The sequence below is a fragment of the Colletotrichum orchidophilum genome (assembly GCF_001831195.1).
Source record: "Colletotrichum orchidophilum strain IMI 309357 chromosome Unknown Scaffold_115.1, whole genome shotgun sequence".
Lineage (NCBI taxonomy): Eukaryota > Fungi > Ascomycota > Sordariomycetes > Glomerellales > Glomerellaceae > Colletotrichum > Colletotrichum orchidophilum.
The window spans coordinates 86,229-109,197 of record NW_019173071.1 but is presented as its reverse complement, the minus strand read 5'-3'; the positions used below and the strand labels follow the sequence as shown (position 1 = coordinate 109,197).

The 22,969-nt window shown below is 55.7% G+C and overlaps 6 protein-coding genes across 6 annotated transcripts; 4 read left to right on the top strand and 2 right to left on the bottom strand.

Annotated features, from left to right (window-relative positions):
- Positions 1-777: 777 nt before the first annotated feature.
- CORC01_11059 (uncharacterized protein) lies at positions 778-2,565 on the top strand (the record flags this gene model as incomplete). Its single annotated transcript, XM_022622685.1, has 2 exons — positions 778-2,064; positions 2,419-2,565. 2 exons carry the CDS (start codon positions 778-780, stop codon positions 2,563-2,565), a joined length of 1,434 nt encoding a protein of 477 aa, XP_022470820.1.
- A 479-nt stretch (positions 2,566-3,044) lies between these two features.
- CORC01_11058 (uncharacterized protein) lies at positions 3,045-3,278 on the bottom strand (the record flags this gene model as incomplete). Its single annotated transcript, XM_022622684.1, has 1 exon — positions 3,045-3,278. One exon carries the CDS (start codon positions 3,276-3,278, stop codon positions 3,045-3,047), a length of 234 nt encoding a protein of 77 aa, XP_022470819.1.
- A 1,057-nt stretch (positions 3,279-4,335) lies between these two features.
- CORC01_11057 (mucin) lies at positions 4,336-6,171 on the top strand (the record flags this gene model as incomplete). Its single annotated transcript, XM_022622683.1, has 2 exons — positions 4,336-4,439; positions 4,656-6,171. The coding sequence occupies 2 exons, from the start codon at positions 4,336-4,338 to the stop codon at positions 6,169-6,171; spliced, it is 1,620 nt and encodes a 539-aa protein (XP_022470818.1).
- A 3,765-nt stretch (positions 6,172-9,936) lies between these two features.
- On the top strand, positions 9,937-13,249 carry CORC01_11056 (RNB domain-containing protein; the record flags this gene model as incomplete). The annotated part of the gene is made up of 2 exons (XM_022622682.1): positions 9,937-10,077; positions 10,160-13,249. 2 exons carry the CDS (start codon positions 9,937-9,939, stop codon positions 13,247-13,249), a joined length of 3,231 nt encoding a protein of 1,076 aa, XP_022470817.1.
- Positions 13,250-13,626: 377 nt separating this feature from the next.
- On the bottom strand, positions 13,627-16,237 carry CORC01_11055 (exocyst complex component Sec10; the record flags this gene model as incomplete). The annotated part of the gene is made up of 2 exons (XM_022622681.1): positions 13,627-15,983; positions 16,042-16,237. The coding sequence occupies 2 exons, from the start codon at positions 16,235-16,237 to the stop codon at positions 13,627-13,629; spliced, it is 2,553 nt and encodes an 850-aa protein (XP_022470816.1).
- A 951-nt stretch (positions 16,238-17,188) lies between these two features.
- CORC01_11054 (uncharacterized protein) lies at positions 17,189-19,006 on the top strand (the record flags this gene model as incomplete). Its single annotated transcript, XM_022622680.1, has 2 exons — positions 17,189-17,760; positions 17,818-19,006. 2 exons carry the CDS (start codon positions 17,189-17,191, stop codon positions 19,004-19,006), a joined length of 1,761 nt encoding a protein of 586 aa, XP_022470815.1.
- Positions 19,007-22,969: the final 3,963 nt, after the last annotated feature.

Sequence of the window (22,969 nt, the reverse complement as noted above, 5' to 3'; positions counted from 1 at the left end):
GGGCGAGACTTGCAGAGGAGCCGAAATGCTGTGCTACAACCCGAACGTGTGACAAACCTGCCCGGCCCTCCCTCTCGAGGAATTTCCTTCTACTGGCTGCCACCTCGACAACCTGCAGAGCAACCGCTGAAGATTTCCCTTGTAACCACAATTGCTTTGGTGTGCTTTTGCGAAGCGCCTGTGCTGTGAAATCATGTTTATTTTTTGTTGGCAAGCTCATTTGCTGGTTGTCCTTATCTCGTCAACCAAGAGACGGGCGTTCCTGGTCAACAGCAACCGTCGGGATACGAGATATATGATGCAGGTGACACCTCAAAACTCTCTGCCAGACCCCCTCCAACCTGTGATGTTGACATCTAAATACAGAATGAATCCTTTCCGGCCTCTCCAAATTGGCAATGCTTCATGTTTCCTTTATTGCAAAGTCATGCCCGAATGTGTTGGTGATCAACATTATCAATACCATTCTCGAGAGCTGCACCCCGGTCCCTCTAGAGTGACCCTCTTCTGGAGTCTAGGATTCTGGAGCCCTGTCGGTGGATTGAACCATACTTTTTCCTTGCCTTACCTTTACGCTACCACTCTACGGATATTCGCCGTTTGGATACATGTTCCCCTGCTCTCTGGCTCCTCTTCGCCCAGTGGATCCGGAGCCAACAGGAAGAAGACCCTTACGCACCCCCCCCAACAGCTGGCAGGGACTCCCGGGCTTTGTGAGGTCAGCTCAATACCGGATCCGGCAGTATCTCGTTGGACTTGCTGCCTCAGCGGAGCACCATGATTGCGCTGCTGGGGATCAGCCAGCAGGATCCAAGGCGATTGGGGGAAAGTTTGTGGATGTCGTCGAGGAGGACCACAACCACGGCCGTGTCGTCCTGGGCAGAGGCAGAGGAGCGGGCAAGTGGGGGGATGATGGTCTTTGCTGGCATTGCTCTCGCCGCCCCGGCGCGCGTACCTGGTGTGATGGGCGCGCTGCCGTGGGACCCATCACGACTGTCACCATCGACTGGTAGGCCTGGACCGGGGGAGAAGGAAAAGGGCAGCAAGTTATGCCAGCACCGCCCTCGTCCCTGGGCGGCGGCGGCAACGATGGATAAGGACGTGGGCGGCGTGGACCAGCATGAGCTCATAAGTTTCCTTGACGACACGGATACGAACGCAGACGAGTTTATCCCGTCTTCTTGCTCGACTCCTTCTTCTGCTCCCGTTGCGCACTCTTTGATCGACGAGGACGAGATCGACATCGATCCCTCATCAACATCAGCAATAACCACCAGCACCGGCGACATAATTTTCAACAGCAATACTACTTCGTTCTACTCCTCCGCACGCTCGAGCCTCTCGTCATCGACAACGAATTTGACCTTTACGACATCGGCATCAACAACCAGCACAACGACGGCGACAATGGCGCCAATGACCATTACCATCGGCTACATCAGCACTGAGGGAGGTGACAACGCCGCTAGGAGCAATGGCAAGACAGCAGCGACGGTGGAGACGGCGGCGGCCGGCGGACGGACCAGCGAGGATAGCGTGGACTGGTCTCACGGCCTCTGGAACTATTTGCATCACGGACTCGACGGGTACAGCTCGCCCGATCTGCGGTTGCTCCAGCAGCACCAGCAACAGCATAAACAATCGTCATCGTCATCGTCACATCATAATCTCCATCTACGGCCCGACTCGTCGAGGAGCCACCAACACTTTCACTTCTCCCGGGCGAGCTCCGACGCGGGTTCCCGCTCTGGCCCTGGGTCTACGGCCACCGCGACCGCAACCGCAAATTCGTCGACTACGTGGACGCTGTGGAGCGGCGAGAGCCACGAGAAGAGCGGCAGCAGCGGCAGCGGCAGCAAGAAGACCGTGGCGGCGACGTTATCTGCAGCAAACTCTGTGGCAATGATGCCGACGAAACCAACAAAACTCGGCATGCGGGAACCATCGATGTTGTCGACCGCCACAACCCTCGTGCCTCCTCCGCCGGTATCGCCGTCGGGCTCCTTTGGGACGCAGATGACGAAGCAGGAATTCGAGGCGCTGCCGGAAGCCATTCAGCGAAAGGTGAGCAAAAGATATTCACATGGTTTTTTCTCTGTTTGTGTCTTGCTTTTCCTCCTTTGCACCTCGTGTCTTTTTTCCCCTTCACGGCCCTTTGGCTCGAGCAATTCTGTCACCCGAAAAATCTGCCTTAACCATGTGGCCGTCCCGATTGGCGTTTCTTTGCCCGCCGCAAGTGCCGAGTTTATTGTTGCTTTACTTAGCGTAGTCAACCCAAATTTCCCTCTCTTTTTTTTTTTTTTTTCCCCCAGCGGACGGACTCTGGCGCCCGTTTTTTTACTTTACTTCATCTTGTTTCTTCTCCCCTCGGGCCCTGTCAGCACGGGCTTATTTTCCATGGCCGCCAGCCCTGGGCAGAGAGAAGGAGAGAAAGAGGCACAGACGCGGCCCGGGGAGAGTGTCAAGGACACGGATGAAGTGGGCTCGGCCGATCCTAGGAAGACGAAGAGGCGAGTCGAGGCCCTTCTACATCTTCTCGGGTTCCTGAGCGTTGAGATGAGATGAAATGAGATGCAATGAGATGAGATGAAGTTCATCCTCCTATGACGGTACGGCGTACGCTCACTCATCATCGTGGGTCAAAGGCCCAGACCGACCCCGGGCACAGCTATCCTTTTCCTCCAATGAGTCTCCGACCCGATTTCAGGGTACCTTCGCCGTGTAGCTGCAGCGGGGACTTGCGGCTGGGGGGGCCGCCGTTCAGGTACCCATCGACGCAGGTTGGCTCTCCGAGTGGTTGCCCCAACTGCAGTGTCGGCGGCACGAGAGACTGAGAGAGACACACCAAGAGTGAGAGCGAGAGCGAGAGTGAGAGTCCACTGAGACATGCACCCGGGAAAAGAACAGCCTGCTATGGGGTCTCTCCCGAGTCCACCAACACCCAGCACCTCCTCTCTCTCAGCCCCCCCAACTCGTGTCTTCGCCCCCACACACTCATGCACTCGGCTCCCGATATCACCTACATTCGCTCCAGGGGCAGCCAGTCAGCAATCCCTCGTTAGGCTCAGGCACAGGCTCAGGCACAGACACAAGCGCGGGCGGCACAAGCTCCCCTCCTCTTCTGACCAAATGCGTTCATGCTCATGCATATGCAAAGCTGCCAACCGCTGAAGAGAGCGTTTTCCCCTTCCGCACAGCTGAACTCGAGGGGATTGGGGGGCGCCGGCCACGATGCAGAGAGATGCAGCGTTCACCACCTTGCATATGACGAATCGCATCGTGTTGAAGAGCATCACGAACATTTTCATCACAACATCAATAACAACAACAATAATACTAACCAGCCATCCTTGATCACTTTACCGCCCCTACACGCCTGCACAGCTCGATAACGCGCTCCCAGCACACTCATCATCACACATCACAAAAATAGGCGTGTCTCTCTCTTGTCTCTCACTCTCACACTTTCACTTTCACACACACATACACAACGAACCCCGGCCCGCCAGTTCAGCCATGGACAGTTCCCGTGTCCCGTCCTTGTGCAACCCAGGACCGAACGACATGTCTCACTCCAGTGCAGAACTGGGGCCCAACATGCATCATGTCTCTCCCCATTACCTCCTTTCGTCGCCCCGATCCCTCTCGGACTCTCTCTCCATCATTTGCAACGGCGGGCCTCTCTACTTTGAGGAGCCAGCGCATCCCGTTTCCCACAGTCCATGGAACCCACCTGGGCCACCAAGTGGTGCCGCTGGCTGAACGAACAAGCCAAGCTAAGCCGCAAATGTGCTTGGTGAAGTTGGTGCGGCGAGGATTATAGAGCTATTCCCGCATGGCGTATCCGTACGCCGTCCGTGTCTGCGTCTGTCTGTCTGCCTGTCTGTCTTTCTGTCGTCTCTCCTCAAAAGGCACCACCCATGCACGGCACATGCACCCGCACTGACGCTGGGCACGGTGCTGATGCACTGACCTGACTTGACATGCATCACGGACTCTCACACTCTCCTGTCTCAATTGACGGGTTGGAGCTTTGCGTGCAAGTCTTGGGGTCGGCTCCCGGGCTATTCCTGAATTGGCTGTACGTAGAAGCATTCCCAATCCCAGAACCCCGAGCTTGTCCCTTGAGGGGCCGGGGAGGGGGCTGAATTGAGTTCGAGCGTCGCTGATCTCGATGTATTGGGTTGGCGTTCAAGTCGATTCGAGCAAGTGCTCCTTCTCTCGGTCTCTCTGCCTACTGCAGCTCGACTGCGGTATCGCACCCGCACCAGACAACTGTCTAACCAGTCCTATTTGACTCCTTCCTGTACATCCCCAGTAGCTGCTCCATCCGTCATGCACCTTGGCAGATGCCATGCAGGTCCCGCTCACAAGCACCACCGCAACACGACACAACACGACACAGGCGCGGACGAGCACAGTCTCCTCTCCATATATCCGTACCTTGGGCACATGTAGTGCAAGGAACTACGGATACGTCTGCCGCATTCTTTACCTCTCCCTCCCTCTGCTCGTTCCTGCATTAAGACACTACATGCCCCCTCTCTGTTTCTCAATTCCATTCTTGCCTCCATCTGCATTCCGGTCCACGCCTTTGTATCTTTCTTCTCTTCTCCCTCTCCCACCGCGTACTAAATTCTTCCTCAGTACTTTAGCTCCCTCGAACGCCTTCATTTTGCCAGTCTTGCTCCGGCTCCCACTCCGCCATCCTCACATATCGACATCTACTGTGACCTTCCAGAGACCGCACCTGCACCAAAGACGTTGAAGCAGCGCCGCAAGGAACGTCAAGCCAGACTTGCTTCCACCCAGCTTTCCGACCGCGTCAAGAGACGGTCCTCCCGCCGTGTCGGCTTTCGCGCTTCGACGAGCTCTTCCGTCTACGTACGGCTGCCGGACAAGATTAGGAAGAGGCACTTCACCACCGAAGAGCAAATAGTTGCTTCCCGAAATCGGAGACACGACATCATCCTTGACCCGGCGGATGAGGCCATTTACAAAGTTCGAAGACGAGCCTCTAGCCTGATTATACAGGACGAGCTGTGGAGCCCGACTCTGTCAGTGAGACCTCAGACGATGGAGTCCCGGCGGCCGAGCCACGACACGGGGAAGCAAATGCCCCAGTCGGAGGACAAGAAGGCCCCTCAAAGTCAGAAGAAGCGGGACTCCTTCTACGACAGCTTCCGGTGGTTGGAAGAGGATGACGACCTAGATCTGCGCTTGTACCTCGATGACTACCACGCCAACTTGAGAGAAGATTTGCCGGCCAACTCGAAACAGCGCAGGCCGTCCTTTCGCAGGCACCTTTCCATATCCAAGATACCTTTCGGCCGCAACTCACTCTCTACCAACCGGCCCGGCACGACACCCGCCGGGGCAAGCAATCCTACCACTCCGCTGTTTTCGAGTTCCCCGGTCAGCCCTCTTACAGGCTCTCCAGGCCACGGCCGGCGAAGATCGCGGGCTCTGTCGTTGATTTCGCCAAAGCATAGTCCTCAGGATACAGTTGCTGCCTTTGACCCGGAGGCGGCCCACTACCAAGATCCTGAGGCTCGCCTGAAACTGCGGTTATACCTCGCCTCCCCTCAAAAGTTTGACGAAGCCATCGAGTTTGGGTTTCCTTCAAAAGAAGCCATGGCCAACAAGCCGGGCAAGGATGTCAAACAACCCAAGCGCAGACAATCCAAGGCGGCGCTGGTAGACGAGTCGGAAAACCTCGGCACTTTTCTCGCCGACGATCGGTCGTCAATCTTCAGCGACGACGGATCCCTTGATTCGGACTCTCCCAAGACACCCCATACAGTGGAGATGACAGCGCTTCGACCGCCGCCCATCAAGAGTGATCAGCTCCAGTCACCAAAACCGTCAACGGAATACGCACGGATGCCGGCAGAGGCGAGAGAAATGACACTGCGCATGACCCTCACTCGACCCGACCTCCGGGCCCACGAAGATCAGATGTACGGCTGGAAGCATAAGCCGCTACCACCGAGGAAATCTCAATCCAACGGCGTACGAGATGAATTTCCGACGTCGACGTACGTCCGGGATGCATCCTCAAAGGAGAGCATAGAACGTCAGTTCGCAGCCATGGACCAGGAAAACGCTCAGGCCAACGACCGAGGCGTTATGAAGCGTTTTTGGAATAAGGTCCGGCGAGCACCGGCATAGCTCTCGCCACTGCATATTGGCTGTCTCTACCTTACCTTTACCCTGCTCGGACCCGATACTCTCGATTCACAAATCTTAACAAACGCCCGTTAGACACAGGCAGCAAGATTGCAACAATAACAACAACAACAACAACAACAACAACAACCTGCATAATGAATCTGAACAGCACTGTTTCTTATACCCCCATTCAATCTGTATAATGCCATATTCCATAGTGTCTATTATTTCCTATCTCTACAAAATTCTTGCAAAGCGACCTTTCATGGGGTAATTGTATTGAAGCTGGGAGTTACTATCAGGATAAGCATATAGGGGCGGCGGGACGTGGTAGTTTGAGACGAAAGAGGCCTTTACCGCCCTTTCCGCCTGTCACATTTGACAGAGTACTATATTGGAGGAGACAAAGGCCGTCGAGAGGGGTAGATGTTTTACCAACAAGGGAGAAGAGCAAGGGATTGCATAGGGTAGCATCGTCCGTGGAGGAGGAGGCGCTCGCGCACAAAGCGTCGACCAGGTAGATATGCCGAATCAAAATAAAAGAAACCAAATCAAGTAATGCCCGCTCAAGCTTTTCCCCATTGTGTACCATGTGGCTGGTGGTGGGTGCATGACCACGAGGAATGCATTGGTGACATGCAATTTGTGTTACAGAAACGGGAAGGGGGATGCAGTGTTACCGTGAAAGCGGCACGCACCAGCCAGACCGGACTGCCTAGTGTCACTATGTCAAGTCACCCTGTCAGACAAGTCGAAGAAAGGGTTGGTGCAGAAAAAAAAAATAAAACAGTGTAGGCAGGGAAATCCGAGCGTGGTGGCTCTCTGGGTGCTTGGCTTACATTATCTGACGGACCCAGGAACCTGGTTGATAGCCAACTAGCTTTTAAGCTCACTCGGACCTCTCCCTTTTCCTCGTCCAGAGTTTTCTGATGTGTTATGGCCTTCACATAAAGTGGTGGGTATGGATTATGTTGGAAACGAAACGAGCGGCATGGGGCTGGGGGGGTGGGGGGAAGGACGGAGTGAATGTGTGGATTGCATGAAGTTGAACTTGTTGTTGTTGGTTATCACGTTATCCGGGTGTTATACCTACGTGCCAAGACAAGATCCAGACGAGGAAACTTTGGATTAAGATATGTTTTGAAGACACATGGAAATGAGCAGTTGTTTACTCTGGAACCTCTCTTTTTTCGAAAAATAAATAAATGAAGAAATGAATCAATATGGGCGCCCGAGGGTTCGGAAAGGTAAAGACGAGCTATTTTGACTTTTGACGGGAAGTTTGTTAGTGTAGTGATGATTGTAATTGGGATAGAAACCCCCCTGCAGCGTAGTGTACTCCCCAACTCGTTGTCGTGACGAGCGCTCGGGTCTTTTTTTTTCTCCCTCCCCCCTAAATAACCCCTTGCCTACGGAGTAATTCTTGCCCAAACACGAACACGGAGTTGCGTTAAGAGGTTTGACGGGAAAGAGGGGGCGGGGGCAATGGGCAATGGGCATGGGCATGGGCATTATACACTATATTAGTGCCGTAGTGGGAAAAGTCGGATACCGTGGGAGCCGGATGATGCGAAAGTATGGGCTTGTATATGGAATGGCTGGCGGCGGAAAGGGAGAGAGAGAGGGGACTGTGCGCAAGGGATGGGGGTTTTTTTTTCGGGGGGGGGGGGGGGGGGGGGGGGGGGGGGGGGGTGGGGGGGGGGGGGGGGAGGGGGGGGGGGGTGGGTGGGGGGGGGGGGGGGGGGGTTTTTTGTGTGGGGGGGGGGGAAGGGGCATGGTCAAGATGGAAGGATTCCCAGTTGTTTCTCTGGAATTCAAATGGTATTTTCCTAGGGGTGGGCACCCGGGGAGCTTTTCGGCAAAGTTGCGTCCCGTTGAGGTTTACCTCTTCTGTCGAATTTCCCGGGGTCGCGATGATGCTTAGGCCCAGTTCAGGCCCGGGTGCCTGTCAGTGGGATTGACCGTTTTTTTGGTGGTTTATGGGTGTGGAGAGGAGGCTTGACATTGCTCATGATGGGCGTTTGGTACTACCTAGAGTCCCCTGTGTTGGTCTCGGCACTTTTTTTTCTTTATTTCGTAGATCGAGGGGGAAAGATGGAATCGAGGTGCCAAGTTTTTTTCGTGCCAAGCTAGAAACATTTGTGAGAGTCAGATGGACTGCCATGTTTTGGTTATGATTTTTTTTTTTTTTTTTTTTTTTTTTTTTTGGCACTAAAAGTCTTTTTAGAAGGGCTGAAGAATGGGAGGGGGGGGGCTAGATGAGAAATGTAGCCGTTATTTGTAAACTCTGCGCGTGCGCGCGCCAATGGTTCACATGAAGAAGAAAGCAGAGGCTGTTGTTGTACCCTGGTGCTCAGAGATTTGGAAAACCCATTGCTTCTGTTGCAGTTTTTGAGACGAGAGCTTGGGCCCGGCAATGGGAGAGAAACAAGTCGTAGCGTTTTGGGGGTGGGGGGAGGATTGTGCAAACAAAGGGACGAAAAGCTGGATTCAGCTTGGGGGGGGGGGGGCCCCCCGAGACATGCTTTTTGTGGGCGACAATGGGACCCACCCCGGTGCCCCTTTGCGCCGTTCCCCGCCCGTTTTTTTTTTCTGGTGTTTTTTGCTGTTGTTTGTTGTTGTTTTTTTGGGGGGGGGGGGGGGGGGGGGGGGCACCCCGAGACATGCTTGTTGTGTGCGACAATGTGAGCCAGCCACGTGCGCCTTTGTGCCGTTCTCCGGCCGTTGTTTCTTGCTGATGTTTCTTGCTGATGTTTCTTGATGTATGTTTCGGGGTTCGCAGGTGGGGGAAGGGGATTGGATGGCTTGGAGGAAACGAAACGATGAGAGGATTCTGGTGGTGCGGAGTTTTTTGCGGATTGATACATTGCCGAGAAGAAGGACTTCAAAGCTCTGGGGGGCCATCTATCTCACTTGCAGGCCTGGAATGGATACGAGACGGGTCAAACTATATTTTGAAGGCAGGGGACAAGGAAATGATGAGCTGCAGTGGAAATCCGTTTCCGAGCTGGTTCTGGTCCTGGAGCTATGTTGGGCAATCCGGGTGGGTGGCTTGTCGCGAAATCTTACAGGGTATCGTGGAAGACGGAGGAATGCATTGCAACACTAGACAATCGATGCGTCGTTGTAGAGGCTATGGGGTTAAGATGATAGCATGCGGAGTACGCCGCGGCGTGCCGGATGAAGTGGTCGGGAAAGGGGATGGCCGGTGTGGGGCCGACCGGCACCGGCGGCGGAGGACATCAACCGGCGACTTCGACAGGCTCCACTACCTATTCAGGAAAATGAAGGCCGGATTTAATGAAGAGGCCGGTCGATATGCGCCCGAAGAACCTCAGCCTCGCAATCCGCATCGATGGAGGACACGGCTTTGAAGTATTTACGATGTCGCTTAGTGATCTATGACGGCGAGACGACGGTTTCCCACACAGATGGCCAGTGCCTGAGTATGTTCATCCTCTCTCACAACGACAATCCCGAGAGCTCCCATGTACCGAAAACCCAAATTAATTGCTCGTATACTCAACGAGCATGCTTCCCCCCCTTCCTCTAGTTTTTAGTTTTCTTTTCAAGGCCGAATCAAGACCAAGTTGTAGGCGGATACCTGTCATGATCACGTGATAGCGCGAAAGTGGGGCGAAGAGTGGATAACATGTGGCGCGGCAAGACGACCAGAAATTTTGGTGAGCTGCTGAGACGGAATTTCGTGGCGAAGGACGCCGCTCAACACCACGTCCTCACAGCATTGCCCGATTTTCGCCCGCAATGTTGAGAAACTCGGGCAGACCGTATGTGTGCTGGAGATGTCTTACATCCAGGACGTCACGGTCACCAGTCACCAGCGGCTTGACCTTTGCCCCATCCGTCCAGCTGCTAGGGATAGGCTCACCCGCGGAGTCTAGAAGAGTAAGTCTTACTTTTGATGAAGACTCTCTCTCACCAAGACTGTCATCCCAATGTTTACGAATTTTACTAAACTCATTCGCAGCCATACACTGGTGGAAGATCCAGCTACGGTGGGAACCATGGCGGGAACTATGGCCACCAAGGCGGAAGCGGTCGTGGGGGCAATTATGGCAGAGGCAGAGGTGGGCCTCGCAAGCCCATCAACATAGCCACGGAACAGGAAATGAAACTTATCCGTGAAAAGTCGGATATCAGATCGCGGCTCCGGGGCTGGGAGGCTACACACTACGAACCCTCCCGGCGTCTGCTGCAGGACCTGCCCATGCAGGACACGCCGCTGTTGAACTACCTCACCAGACCGGACCTGCTCCCTGCCTCTATGGAATCCATGGGAGCTCAAGACAGCGAGCTGCACGAAAACGCCAAGAAGAACCGCGGTTTGTTCGAGGACGACGAGCTTCAGGACCTGCGCGGAAGCACCTCGGCGCTCAAACCCGGCGACCTGGTCGAGACGAGGTACAGTAGCGGACGCCTGCCCATCCTGGCAATCTGCGTTGGCCGTCACCACAATGTGCAGTACTTCTACATGAGCACCGGTGAACTCGTCCCAGAGCGCAACATTGCTACACTTTTCCTCCTCAAAAATTTTATCGAACCCTCTAGGCTCAAGCCACTGGTCGACATATTACCCGAAGAACCCGATACGGAGCGGCGGAACGCGCTCTTCCACAATCACACGCCGGCCGCGCTCAAGACAGCCGCTCGCTTGCAGGGAGAGTTGATCAAGTTCTATCAGGAGTCGGTCTCGTTCTACCAGACCCAGCTCACCCTGGACACCGCGAGCAGTTTCTTGGCCAAGGACGAGCCCCAGTATCTCAGTCTCGAAGAGCTGGCGGACAAGCTGCTGCCCGACTATGTGAGAGTCGACGACAAGTTCCTCCCTCACCAGCTGTATGCCGTGCACACCGCCCTGAACCGCGACGGATGGGGGTTCCGGCCGCTCAACATGAAGTGGCACAGGCGCAACTACATCTACGAGGTCAGGTCCGCCTCCGACCTCAAACTCCTGCGCAAGGTCGAGAACCAGGTCCGCGAATTGGTGGAGGGCGCAGCGCTGCGTGAAAACCCCGCGCAGTCTCTCTCCCTGCTCCGCCAAAACAGCCTCGGTTCCTTCATCCTCAAGGCGCGCGGGGTCATCCAGGCGAGCCGACTGAGGCGAGAGTGGACGCCCCACGGCATGATTGGGCCCAGCAACGACAAGGTGGAAAACTTGGCGACGTGGAGCAAGCAGGACATTGACTACATCCGGTTCATTGAGCTCTGGGCGTGTCACCGCATCATACCGAAGCCCTCTCAGCTCGAGAGCCTGGGCTCCACCATTCTCAAGCTGACAGACTGCTACAACGAGTCCGACTGGGTCGCGCACTGGACGGGCTTCAGCTTCCTCCAGGAGATTGGCTGGATCCCACCCTGGGACATTCCAGCTCGCTACGAGTACAAGCTCGCGGGCGCCACGGTCCAGCGGGGCGCCAACATGGAGACGCCCCTCGTGGACGTCAACGCATCGCTCCGACCTGATATCGCCCAGGGCCACCGGCGCGACTGGGGCCAGACGACAATCTTTTGCGTCGACTCGGAGCAGACGGCTGACGTGGACGACGGCTTCTCCGTCGAGGCGGCGGAGAAGCCGGGAGAGCACTGGATCCACGTGCACATTGCCGACCCGGCCTCCCGCATCGACCCCAAGTCCGCGCTCGCCCGTCAACTCGAAAAGGCGCCGTCGAGTTTGTACATGTCCGGATACCACAAAAAGATGCTGCCGCGGGACCTCGAGCAGCAGTTCTCGCTGAACCCCGGCCAGCCGACGCTGACGTTCAGCGCCAAGGTCAACGAGCAGGGCGACATCCTGGACCACAAGGTCGAGCCGGGCACCGTGCAAAACGTCGTGCATGTCCCCAAGAATGAGGTCTCGGCCGTCCTGCCCGGCCTGGAGCCGGCGCCCTCCTCCGAGACCTTTGCCGTCGGCCAGCCGCCCCAACCGCCGCGGCCCGTGAAGCACATCACCGCCGCCGCGGACCTGTCCCAGGAGGACAGGGACGACCTCCTCCGCCTCAACCGCCTCTGCAAAGCGATCAAGCGCCGCCGCGTCGAAAAGGGACAGCTGCCCCCCTTTGAGAACCGCTTCGGCTCCCCCGAGGTGTCCCTCGACCACATCGTCGTCCAAGGGAACGCCGAGGACCCGGGCACGTCCATGGCCTGGCAGGGCGACCCCTTTATCCGATTTAACACGCCCACCCGCAGCAAGGCCGACCGCCTCGTCGAGACGCTCATGCACACCGCCGGCGAAGTCGCCGCAAAGTGGTGCCAGGCCCGCGCCGTCCCCGTCCCCTACAGCACCCAGCCCGACGCCGTCGTCAACGCCCGGGGCCTCGCCGCCTACCGCCGCGAGCACATTGACCCCCTCGTGGCGCAGGGCAAGCCCATCCCCGCGGAGCACATCCACCGGCTCCTCATCTACGTCGGCAACTCGGAGCTCTCGGCCAGCCCGGCGCCCTTTTACGCCGTCGGCGTCGACGCCTACGCCAAAGCCACCAGCCCCCTCCGCCGCTTCGGCGACCTCGTCGTCCACTGGCAGATCCACGCTGCCCTCGCCCGCGAGCGCGAGACGGGCCGCTCCCTCGTCGGCGAGACCTCCTCCTCCTCCTCTGACGATGCCGCCTTCCTCCCCTGGACGCACCGCTCCCTCTCCCACGCGCTACCAATGCTCCAGGCCCTCCAGCGCCAGATCAAGCAGGTCGACGACAAGCACGGTCCCACGCAGTGGGTCGCCCAGGCGCTGCTGCGCGCGTGGCGCTTCGGCGAGGCGCCGCTGCCCAAGACGTTCCGGTTCATCGTCGACGGCGTCTACTCCTTTGGCTTGCGGGGCCGGCTGACGAACTTTTACAACCTGGGCGCGTCCGTGAACCTGGTGAGGCTTGGTTCCTTTGCGAGGCTCGCGGACGTGCAGGTCGACGACGTGATGGAGGTCGAGATTGCCGATATCAACGTCGTGACTATGCAGATCTGGTGCCAGCCCCTGGGACGACGGCGGCCGGAGGGCAAGGATGATGCGCCTGTGGGAGATGTGGCGGATGCGGTGGCGCAAGGCGGGGAGATTCCTACGCCTGCTTGATCGCTTTTGGGCGGCAGCTTTATCGTACGTGTAAAAAAAAACTATCTAGAAGGGGGGGACTCTCCCTCGTGTAAGAAGAAAGAAGAGAAGAAGGACAACCCCAAATGTACAAACATCACATAGACTGTATTCGAATTTGTAAGATAGCAGAGAACCATGGAAATTTATCCGCTCGGAAAGGCGGTAATGAATCAAAAGTCACAATCACCTTGAAAGGGCTTGATACGTGCGCATCAAACCTGGTATCATATTCGATCATTAATAAGACAATACATGCATCCCACCTCCCCTGGTGCCCTCCCGGTGCCCTCCCGATTCTCCCCTTTTCCCATTCCATACCAAGGTAAAGTATACACACCGCCCCCCGCCCCCCATTCTCAAAGCCCAGCCAGCACGCTCTGAATACCAACACTATTAGCATCATCGCGCCGCTGCACAAAGGCCTTGAAGTCGGCCTTGGTCAGCTTCTTGCCCTGGCCAGAGGGACCCGCCGCAAGCGTGCGAGACTTCTCCCTCAGCGCCTCGGGGCCGACGATGAAGAGGGACCCAATGTCGGTGAGGAGCTCGGCCGAGGTCTCGACGTCCGCCGCGAGCGACCACTCCTTGAGAGTGGACGAGTACTTTGACAGATCCTGCGCGACCATGAGGCCGCCCGTGGCATTGATCTGGAACTTTTTGAAGTGGTCAAACAGCAGGGCCAGGACGGCGAGCGCGACCTCGGAGCTCCAGACCTCCAGGTTCTGGCCGTCGACGGCCTGGGCGGCGTGCTTGGAGACGCGCGAGAGGAACTGGCTCATTTGCAGGCACGTGGGCGTCTGCAGGGAATCGAGGTCGGCGTCGCGGGGACGGAAGTCAAACTTCTTTTGGCTTGCGAGAGAGCGCGTGACCCAGTTGGTGACGACGTCGATGGAGCTGCGCATGACGGCGTTGGTCTTGCGCTCGATGCTGTCAATAGCAGACTTCGTCTGCGTGGACATGCTGCGGCGGACCGTAGTGTTGGATTCGGCCAGCTTGATGAGCACGGTGGTGATGAAGCGTTCCATGATGCTGGTGATGGTCACGGCGGGACGGATCGAAGGGAGGTAACTCAGGTCGGGCTCCGACTTGATATTCTCTTGCGAAGTCGCCTGGTCGAGGGCGGCGTCCAGGGCCGTCTCGACGTATACGCGGCCCATTGTTGTGAGTAAAAGGTTGAGGAGAACATTGACGTCCTTTGGTGTGTCGGCGGGGGAGCCGAGTTCCAGGGTTCTGCGGACGGATTCCGCAAGCCACTTCATCATTCTCTTGGCGTTTGCGATGCTCAAGATACCGTCCTCTTCTGACACCTCGACGTCGTTCTTGTTTTCGTTGGTATCTTGTATCCCTGCAACACGAAGCATCATTGCCTTCTGGGTGGCTGTCAACTCGGACGAGCCGAGACGCTCGAGGTACGCATCCTTGGCCGATGACAGCATTTGTGAACTCTGTTGTGCGAGTGAGGCCATGAAGCCAGTCGGCGCCTTCTTTCTCTTGGAGTGGTATGTTGTGAATTTGAAGAGTAACGAGTTGTACGTCTCCTCGAGACTCTTCTTCTCTCGGTCAATGTACGAGTTCCCAACAAGATAGGGGACAAAGAGCTCTTCCATCTGCTGGTCCAATGTCTGAGAGATTTGGGGGGAAGCTGGCTCCGGGTGCTCGGTAAGGCCGTGGGATTTGAGGTCTTCGATCAAGGAACTGATATATGTCCTCGACGAGTGCAGCGATCTGAGGAACGCCAAAGAAGAGATCTCGTTGGCCTTGTCAAGCACCATCTCGAGCCGTTGCTGAACGGATTGTTGAAACACTCGTTGGATGAATTTGATCAAAACGGTCTCGTAAAACGGGAATGCGCGCTTGATAATGAAGGATTCCTCCTGCATGACGAGCTTGACCTCATCAACAAGAGATTGCAGGCTGGCTTCAACCCCAGGTGGATCGGAATCCGGGTCTGCAATCTGTTCCCACGTATCTCCGTCCAACATGACTTCATCGGAAATCAATTGGTCCCTGTCGATGAAGAACTGGTGCTGGTTGACAAAAGTGGCAATGACGCTGGAGCCGCCGTTGAAGTCGTATAGCACCTTGGAGCACTCCATCATGTCGTCAAAGTTTTGACGTCGATAGCTGCTGTTGAACTGCTTGAGAAGCTCCTGCTCCAAGGACTCGGAGAACTTCTCGAGGAGTTCCCTCGTGTTGTGTACGCGATTCGTTCCCGTCACACCGTTCGTCACGCCGTTTCCTCGGAACCCATTCGTCCCATTCGCCTGACCCCATGAAGACGGGTCTAGTCGCTGACTGATGCGCATGAGCTGGCGAGAGATGATCGCACACCGGACCTTGTTCTCTGCGCCTCCCTGCCTCTGAACTTCCTCCAGCGACGTCAGCTGGCCCGTTTCGCTGACCTCGATCCAGCACTGGATGAGGAAGTTGGCGTCCTGGGCTCGCCTCCGTTTTCTGTCCAGCTCTTCGAGCTTCTCACCAATCTGCACAGCAATATTACCGCCTGCTTCTTGTCTCGCGTTTCTATCGCCATTCGTCGCGGATTGATTTAATGACAGATCGAGGGCCTCAAAGGAAGCCATGGACTGGTCGAGCTTTCGGCCGAGGGTATCGAGGGTTTGGTCATGCTGGGCTTCGGCCCTTCGTACATTGGACTGGAGTTCCGATTCCTTCTCTTGGAGTTCTTCGGACAGCGATCCAAGCTGCGAAAGCGCATCTACAGAGACGAGTCAGCGAGGGGTACACCACCGAGCAAGGAAACCGCGATGCCGTACTCTCAAAGGTGCGAATAAGGGGTTTGGAATCAAAGGCGGGTTGCGAGGGACCCGATCGACGGTTCGCAGGTACGGCGTTCTCGGCGAGGGTATCAACGAATTCGCGGACCACAAAGTCCTGGTTCGAGAAGTCTTCGAGGGTGAAGCTGGGCCCTTGAGGGAACAGGGACTTGGCCCCAGACCCGGCCCGCTCCATGATGGTGGTCGGGTGGGAAGCGAGTTTACTTGTGCAGATTCAATGAAGGGCAATCTGCTACATGGCTCTGAAGTCTTGATACCGTGTGCTCGAATTGCTACCGGCAGCTTGTCGCCCAATGTGTCATATCGTGGTCGAGGCCGTGTTTCGGGAGCACGGCTATCCGCGTGGCTCTCAGCGAGTGACGAACTGTCTGTCCCTTGCTTGTGCTTGGACCACCAAGGTAGAAGTCACTGCCCCGCCTCAGCTGGTCCGTGTGTAAGGTACTTCGGCTTGTTTGGCTTGTGTCACGTGACATGAACGGTTCCCGACGACCGTAACCATCAAGGATCCTTTCTTCGGGTAATACAACGAGCAATACAACGAGACTGCCTCTTGCTAGTCAGGCCCATGTCTATCCCAAGGCAGAGCACCCTGGAATGAATCGAATGTTCTTTTTTGAGAAGTGTATCGTCAAAAACAAGCCGGGGAGCATCCATCTTGCCTCTCGCGACTCTGCTTGGAGACTTTCACAGATTTGGCATGGCCCTTACAACTGTCATATCCAATACGAGTTTTTGACTGTTACAGTCCGAACGAATCTGTATCTATGTTTGCTGCTGCTTAGGTAGGACGGCTTGAAGCGCGCCTTGTTCCTGCAGGTTCCTAGGCTGCCATGAGATGTCTTCAAACCCATTGATAATTCGCAACTCACAACTCGAAATACTCACAAGAGATAGGGGCTGTTGTTCGCGCCTTGCCTGCTTGCCAAGGAAGCAACGGGCAGAAGTCAGATAGGCAGCCAGGTAGGGGTCCCTGTCTGGCCCACCCTTGGTCTGGTAGCATAGACGTATAAGTCTTCAACGAAGTCTTCAACGAAGTCTTCTTATCCCCCCTAACACTCGACAGAACTGTCACAGTCTTCTTTTGTTGATTCGCCTACACAAATCTGCGTCTCAAACCCCGGCCACCATGGCGTCCGAGCAAGAACCAGTCGAGGGGAAAGACTTTCTCACTCTACTGCCAATAGAGCTTCTCGTAAATATCATTGAGCACATAGACGTTGCTTCGCACCTGAACTTTGCCTGCACATGCAAGAAGATCGCCGAATGCTCGGCCGTTATCCTGCAACGCCACAGAGAAGCACATGATCAGTACGGTGTCGTCTCAGACCTCCAGCCGTTGACCATACCCACGTTGTTGCACAACGCTGTCGTACGCAAGGATCCGTTCGTCGCGTGGCACGTACGCTCACTAGAAATATGGGGTCCCCGGAAGTCTTGGAGCCACTGGCGGCCGTTCATGCTCCAGCCGCCAAACCGGTTCGACACGGGTGCGCCACCGTTGGCATGGTCGTTTGGAAATGAGGAGCGGGCGGAGTATATCCGTCTTCTCGGGGATGTGCTTCACTTGGCCGACGATGATATCAGCAGGGCCATGAAACAGCTCGATGAAGGCAACGATGGCATTCTCAAGGTTCTGTTCACGGCTCTCTGTCCTCGTCTGAGGAATGTGAAGTACGTTTGGTGCAGCGAGGGCAACGAGTGAGTTGAAGTTTGTACTCTCCTGATGTCAACCACGTTCTAACACTTCTGGCATAGGGATGACAGCCTAGAATGGCTCGCCTCAACAATCGAAATCAGTCGATTTCTCGAATCGTGGGCACCCGGGCTGCGCTCTCTCCGTGACGTCTCCATCGGAGTGAGCTCCGGCACCTGGCTGGACCGAGACAACCAAGCCCACCACGATCCCCGTCTCCTGGCAAGTCTCCTCCAGCTCCCCAGTATAGACTCGATCTACTTCCACGGCTTCTACGAGGACGGCAGCGTCCAAGATCCAAGCCGCGGCCTGTCGCGCGGCTGCTCAACCCTCCAGCACCTCTTCATCGACGGAGCAGAAGATATGAGCGAAGAGTACCGCGTAGCCCTCCTCGACGCCCCGCGCTCGCTGAAAACCCTCCGTCTCCGCGGCAACGTCAGGCGCGACCAGGGCTACTGGTACGATATTGAAAAGTTCCTCCTCAACGCCCTCAACGCCCAGTCCGCATCTCTGGAAAGCCTCATGGTACACGAAGCGTGGGGGATGCGATCTACTCGCGAATCAAGCCGCCCCCTATACCCGCTACACTTGATCGAGCCCAACACCCTCCCGCACCTCCGCCACGTCTGGCTCGAAAACGCCGACCTCGTTCAGCAGGCCTCCAACTACGACCTCTACACGGTACCAGAGCTATGGCAGACCCCATCCGAAGCAGCGCTCGCATGGGTCCTCTCGCGTCTCCCCACGTCGATGGAGGTTCTCCTCCTTGGCAACTCGACGGAGCAGAGTGACCCGAGAATGACAGAAGATCTCCTCATCGGGCTTCTGGAGTCGGGCAGATTCCCTAGGCTAAAGGCAATCTTCATCGAGGACGACGTCGTCCGGCGCGGACAGTGTCGGCAGCCGAGTTGCACGAAGCACGAGCCCAGAAACAGGCTCTACTTCCAGCGCCTTGTCGCCGTCGGCGAGAAGCACGGTGTGGACGTGAATTGTACGGCTAGCGGGAACAGGAGGCGGATACATGGCGACGACGCCATCGGATTCCCCCCTAGTCCGGATGACGCCACCGCGCTGGTGTTTTCGCCGCTGGATTCCCGGGCCAGGGCCGGCACCGGCACCGGCGCGCGCGAGTTCAATGTGTTTAGTGGTCGATGGCAGCCCAAGAGATGCGGCAACTGTGGCACTTGCAAGAGGTGCTTTCAGGTGTATACGAAAGAGAGTTGGAAGACGAGAAGTGGGGGTTCCTCCTGATGAGGGACCATCCAGAAAGTCAGATATGCCTGTCCGCACTAGAATTCAGACTGAGAACCCTCACTAGCCATCATCGGTCTTGTCCAAGTGCATGTTCTGGTTTCTAAAAAGTCAGTGACTTGCAGCGGCTCATGGGCTACGTAGTTGCCCAGACTACAAGCCGGATACTGCTCTATGATTTTGCAGTGCTGTGCCATCCAGAAATCAGTGGCCGCCGAAGTAACTTACATTACAAAGTGCAGACGATCCATCTGCCAATCGATCGCCATGAACTGACCTGCTCTTGGAGACCCACCATCCTGTCATATAAAAGCCGCCTTCCAAACACTGATTCGAATCTGGTTCAAGAACTTAGACGGAAGTTCTGGTGGTTGGGTGCTTCTAGGAACGTTCATCGTAGGGCGGTCTGGCCGGCTTGAACCGGGTACTTTCTATTCTCTTCCAACATGGCCCTCATGATGTCTCCGTCTCTGCTTCATACGCATCGTCCCTTGACTATTCTGATCAGAACAAGTAGTTGGTAGGGAATAGAAAGGGCGCTTTATTGACCTTAGCGGGGGCCCATTAATCTCCTTCTCACTACGCGATCAAATAGAAAGCTAATGTACCATTTCGCTTATCCGTGTCGGAGGGTCAGACTTCCTTTAAGTCTGCCATATCAGGGAGTTGCGGCAGTCTTAACAAAGCTTAAATCTGAATCTTTCATTCCGAAGAGCAGTTTCACGTCAGAGACTTGTACCTTTTTGTACCGATCTGGCTAGGTACTCCAAATAAGGAAATTGAATCTTACCGGAGGCGAACAGAGCCCGGCCAAAGCATCACTATTCTTTTTGCCCAAGAACACTACGATGGAGACCTACGCCATGTCGAAGCTTCCCCGTCTCGATTTCTTCGGGACCTGACTTCTCAGGTAAGTAGCATGAAACCGCAAAGAGACTTGAGAAACTATTCAAGCGTTTCCTCGTTGTAGCTGTTACCACGGGAACGCGTGAGATGCGCTGGGAACAAATAAAAGTTGTTATCGACACCCCGCAGGGGAGGACAGTATTCAGCTGCCACGCCGTCACCTCTAAAAGATCATGGGAGAAAGGAAAAGAAAACTCCACCCTACACATCCAAAGACTGAACAGGCTCCTTCGTCACTAGAGTCTGAGAAAAGGGCGAGTACATGACACAAAGGGTATTTGATGAATATATACATACCCGTCGCCGCTGGAATCTCCGCCTTCTGCCTCGCAAGCATCTCCGAGGGTAACTTGTAACTATATTCCCTTCACAACGTGGAACCAACCCCCAGTCCCAGCGAGATGCCACAGTACTCGGCTTTTCGCCTCCAACCTTGGTAAACACCAGGGTGGTAAGTAACACTGGCTTCGATCCGTTGTAAGTAGCCATACTCCACCCACAGACCAGCTGTAGATGAGAATGGATTCCAACAAAGCCGGAAGAACTCCGGGGTAGCAACGGCCTTGGTTTTTGAAAGCTAGGATCTGTGAAAGCTAGGATCTGTAAACGGGCACAGCTGTCTCTCTTACGCGGCGGGCGCGGATTAACAGTGCGGCTCTCACGAATGTCACATCAACCGCTTAGCAAGGTACAACCCACACCGGCATAAGCCTCGCTCACCCGGGAAGGTGAGCGTTTGAGATATACTGCCAGCATTTCAACGATTCATCCGATAGCCAGATTCGGGAGCGATTTACACTGGGGTCAGGGCTCGTCACGTCATGCTTAAACCTTCTCTAGGTTTCGCAACCCCGTGGGCCGTTGGTAGAGCTAGGCGCGGAACGCAAACCTGGCTAACCTTGCCAAGGTCGATATCCACTTGGATAGAAACTCTAACGAGGGCTTCCCGTGTGGCCTGAGCCGCAAGCGTCCTAGAGTTTACGAGGTTTGACTGACGCAACTAGCTATCCATCCAGTCAACATCGGCCATGTCGGGTATGTCTCCCAACCGTACAAGACAAGTCTCGATGCCGAAATGCTTCCACGGAGGGGCGGTACCTCCACCGGAGCGAACACGGCCTTGACCGGACGGACCTCTCGACCGCAACAGGCGATTGCGCGAGTTTACCTCAATGGCCTATCAATGTCACGTACTTTGAATGGCCATCAGTGAGACGAGGGATTCAAAAAATCTGTCGGGGTCCGATGTAAACATGGCGAGAGCCAGACCGTGCGGATCGGCTCAGCCATGCGAAAACGACGCAACCGGAGTCGTCAGCGCGCCCGGTTGTTAGGTTAGCATACTGCGTCTTTCTCGCAGGACCCGAACTCCGACGGCGGGGACGACGTTGACCGAGTCGCGCCGGAGTGTGGGGATGGTGCTGCAATGCTGATCCAGGATTGGAATGGTCCCGGGTTCCATAACGCGGTCCCTGAAAAAAGGAGCCACCCCTTTTAAATATGGAAAATGAAAAAGGTAGCCCTCGTGCCCTTGTTTCCCATCCACTTTTGCGGAGTGAGATGAGGATCCAGAAATGCGGCGCCGCATTGGAAGATTGGAATTTGAAGTGATCGGATATCAAATCAGATTTGGGGGCTCATGCCCGGAGCCTCATCAAAATGTGGCCAGCACGCCACGCCGAGTATGGTACTTCTTTGAGGCACGACTCGTTGGCTCCTTTAGTCTGAGCACCAGCCATCAGCTGTCAGCAGGATGCGTCCAGAAGACGGAGTTAGGACGAGATAATGGGCAGCAAAGTTGGCGGTCGGCACGGGGAGAGTTAGTAAGCGAAAATAGGACCAGGGTGCGGTATGACAAAAGGGATGGTTCGGAAATCCTAGATCGACATATATTGCGTGGACCGGCAGACTAGGCAGAGCGAGAGAAGACTAGACTAGACGGTGAGATGCGTTGTCTTGTCTCGGCCTCTCGGATGAGCCTAGCCAGCCGTCAGCTGGTGAGAGCACGTTGGCAAATGGCGAGATCTGAACGGGCCGGTTGGAGATGGCGGACTTTTTTCCTTATTTTTGCTTCCCTTTCCCAAGGCGGGTGCAAAGGTGGCTGTGCTTGGTCCGGCTGGGCGGGCAGGTGGGGAGGATGAACCGAAAGCGGGTGGATCTGCCGCGACTCTGTCGACTGTGGATGAGATGATGCGTGGGACAGGGCGCAACTGGGGAAGGGAGGCGCCGCGAAGCTATTTTTACCCAAAGCTTCTTGTGATTGTTCCTTTGGGTGTGGTCGTTTGATGGTTGGTCGTTGAATGTAGTGGGACGAGGCCTTCTTTGTGCACATGTCTCCGTAGGGTACGTGGGTGCTACCGTCCGCTTTCCCTTCCTGGGCCACCCTGCTGGGAAGACCAAAACCTTGTGTCCGGATCGAGTAAAAACCAAAAAAGACTTTCGGGGAGTTGCACACAAGGTCTGACGGGACGCCGCGTATACGGTTTTGCCTCTTTGTCGGGCCACCCGCTGCCCTCGACGGCTTTCGTGTTCGATGGCTTGGGCAGGGATCGGTGGTAAAGTGAAAGTCGCCAAGGCAGATATAGACCGGGCTCGGCCTGTTCGTTTCAAACTGCTGCTGTGGTTGTGGCCGTTGCTATTGTCGCTGTCAGTCAAGAACGGTTGGACGCATCAGCAGCGAAACTGCCCCGAACGCTAGCGAACGGTGAACGAGTGAAAACGAAGCAGGATGATCCGTGAGGAAAGGGAGGGAGTGGGCAAAGCGCACGTTGCTGCAGGAACTGAGCTGCAAACAGATAGAAAGGGGAGCGAAAGTCTAAGAAATGAGATCCAAGTCAGCAGGATCAGACGGAATCGCAAGATCGGCACCAAATCGTCCAATGACCGATGCCAAAGTATGTAAAAGGTGACATGTGTGCAACATCAAGAAGAAAGCATCAGACTTCATTGGCGAGTCTGGATGATGAACGACGCTGAACAAGCCGCCCTCTGCCGGGCGCGAGGTGTTTCCGTTGTGTTTGTTTTCCATCACGTCACCAGGTGTGCAGCTGCCGACAT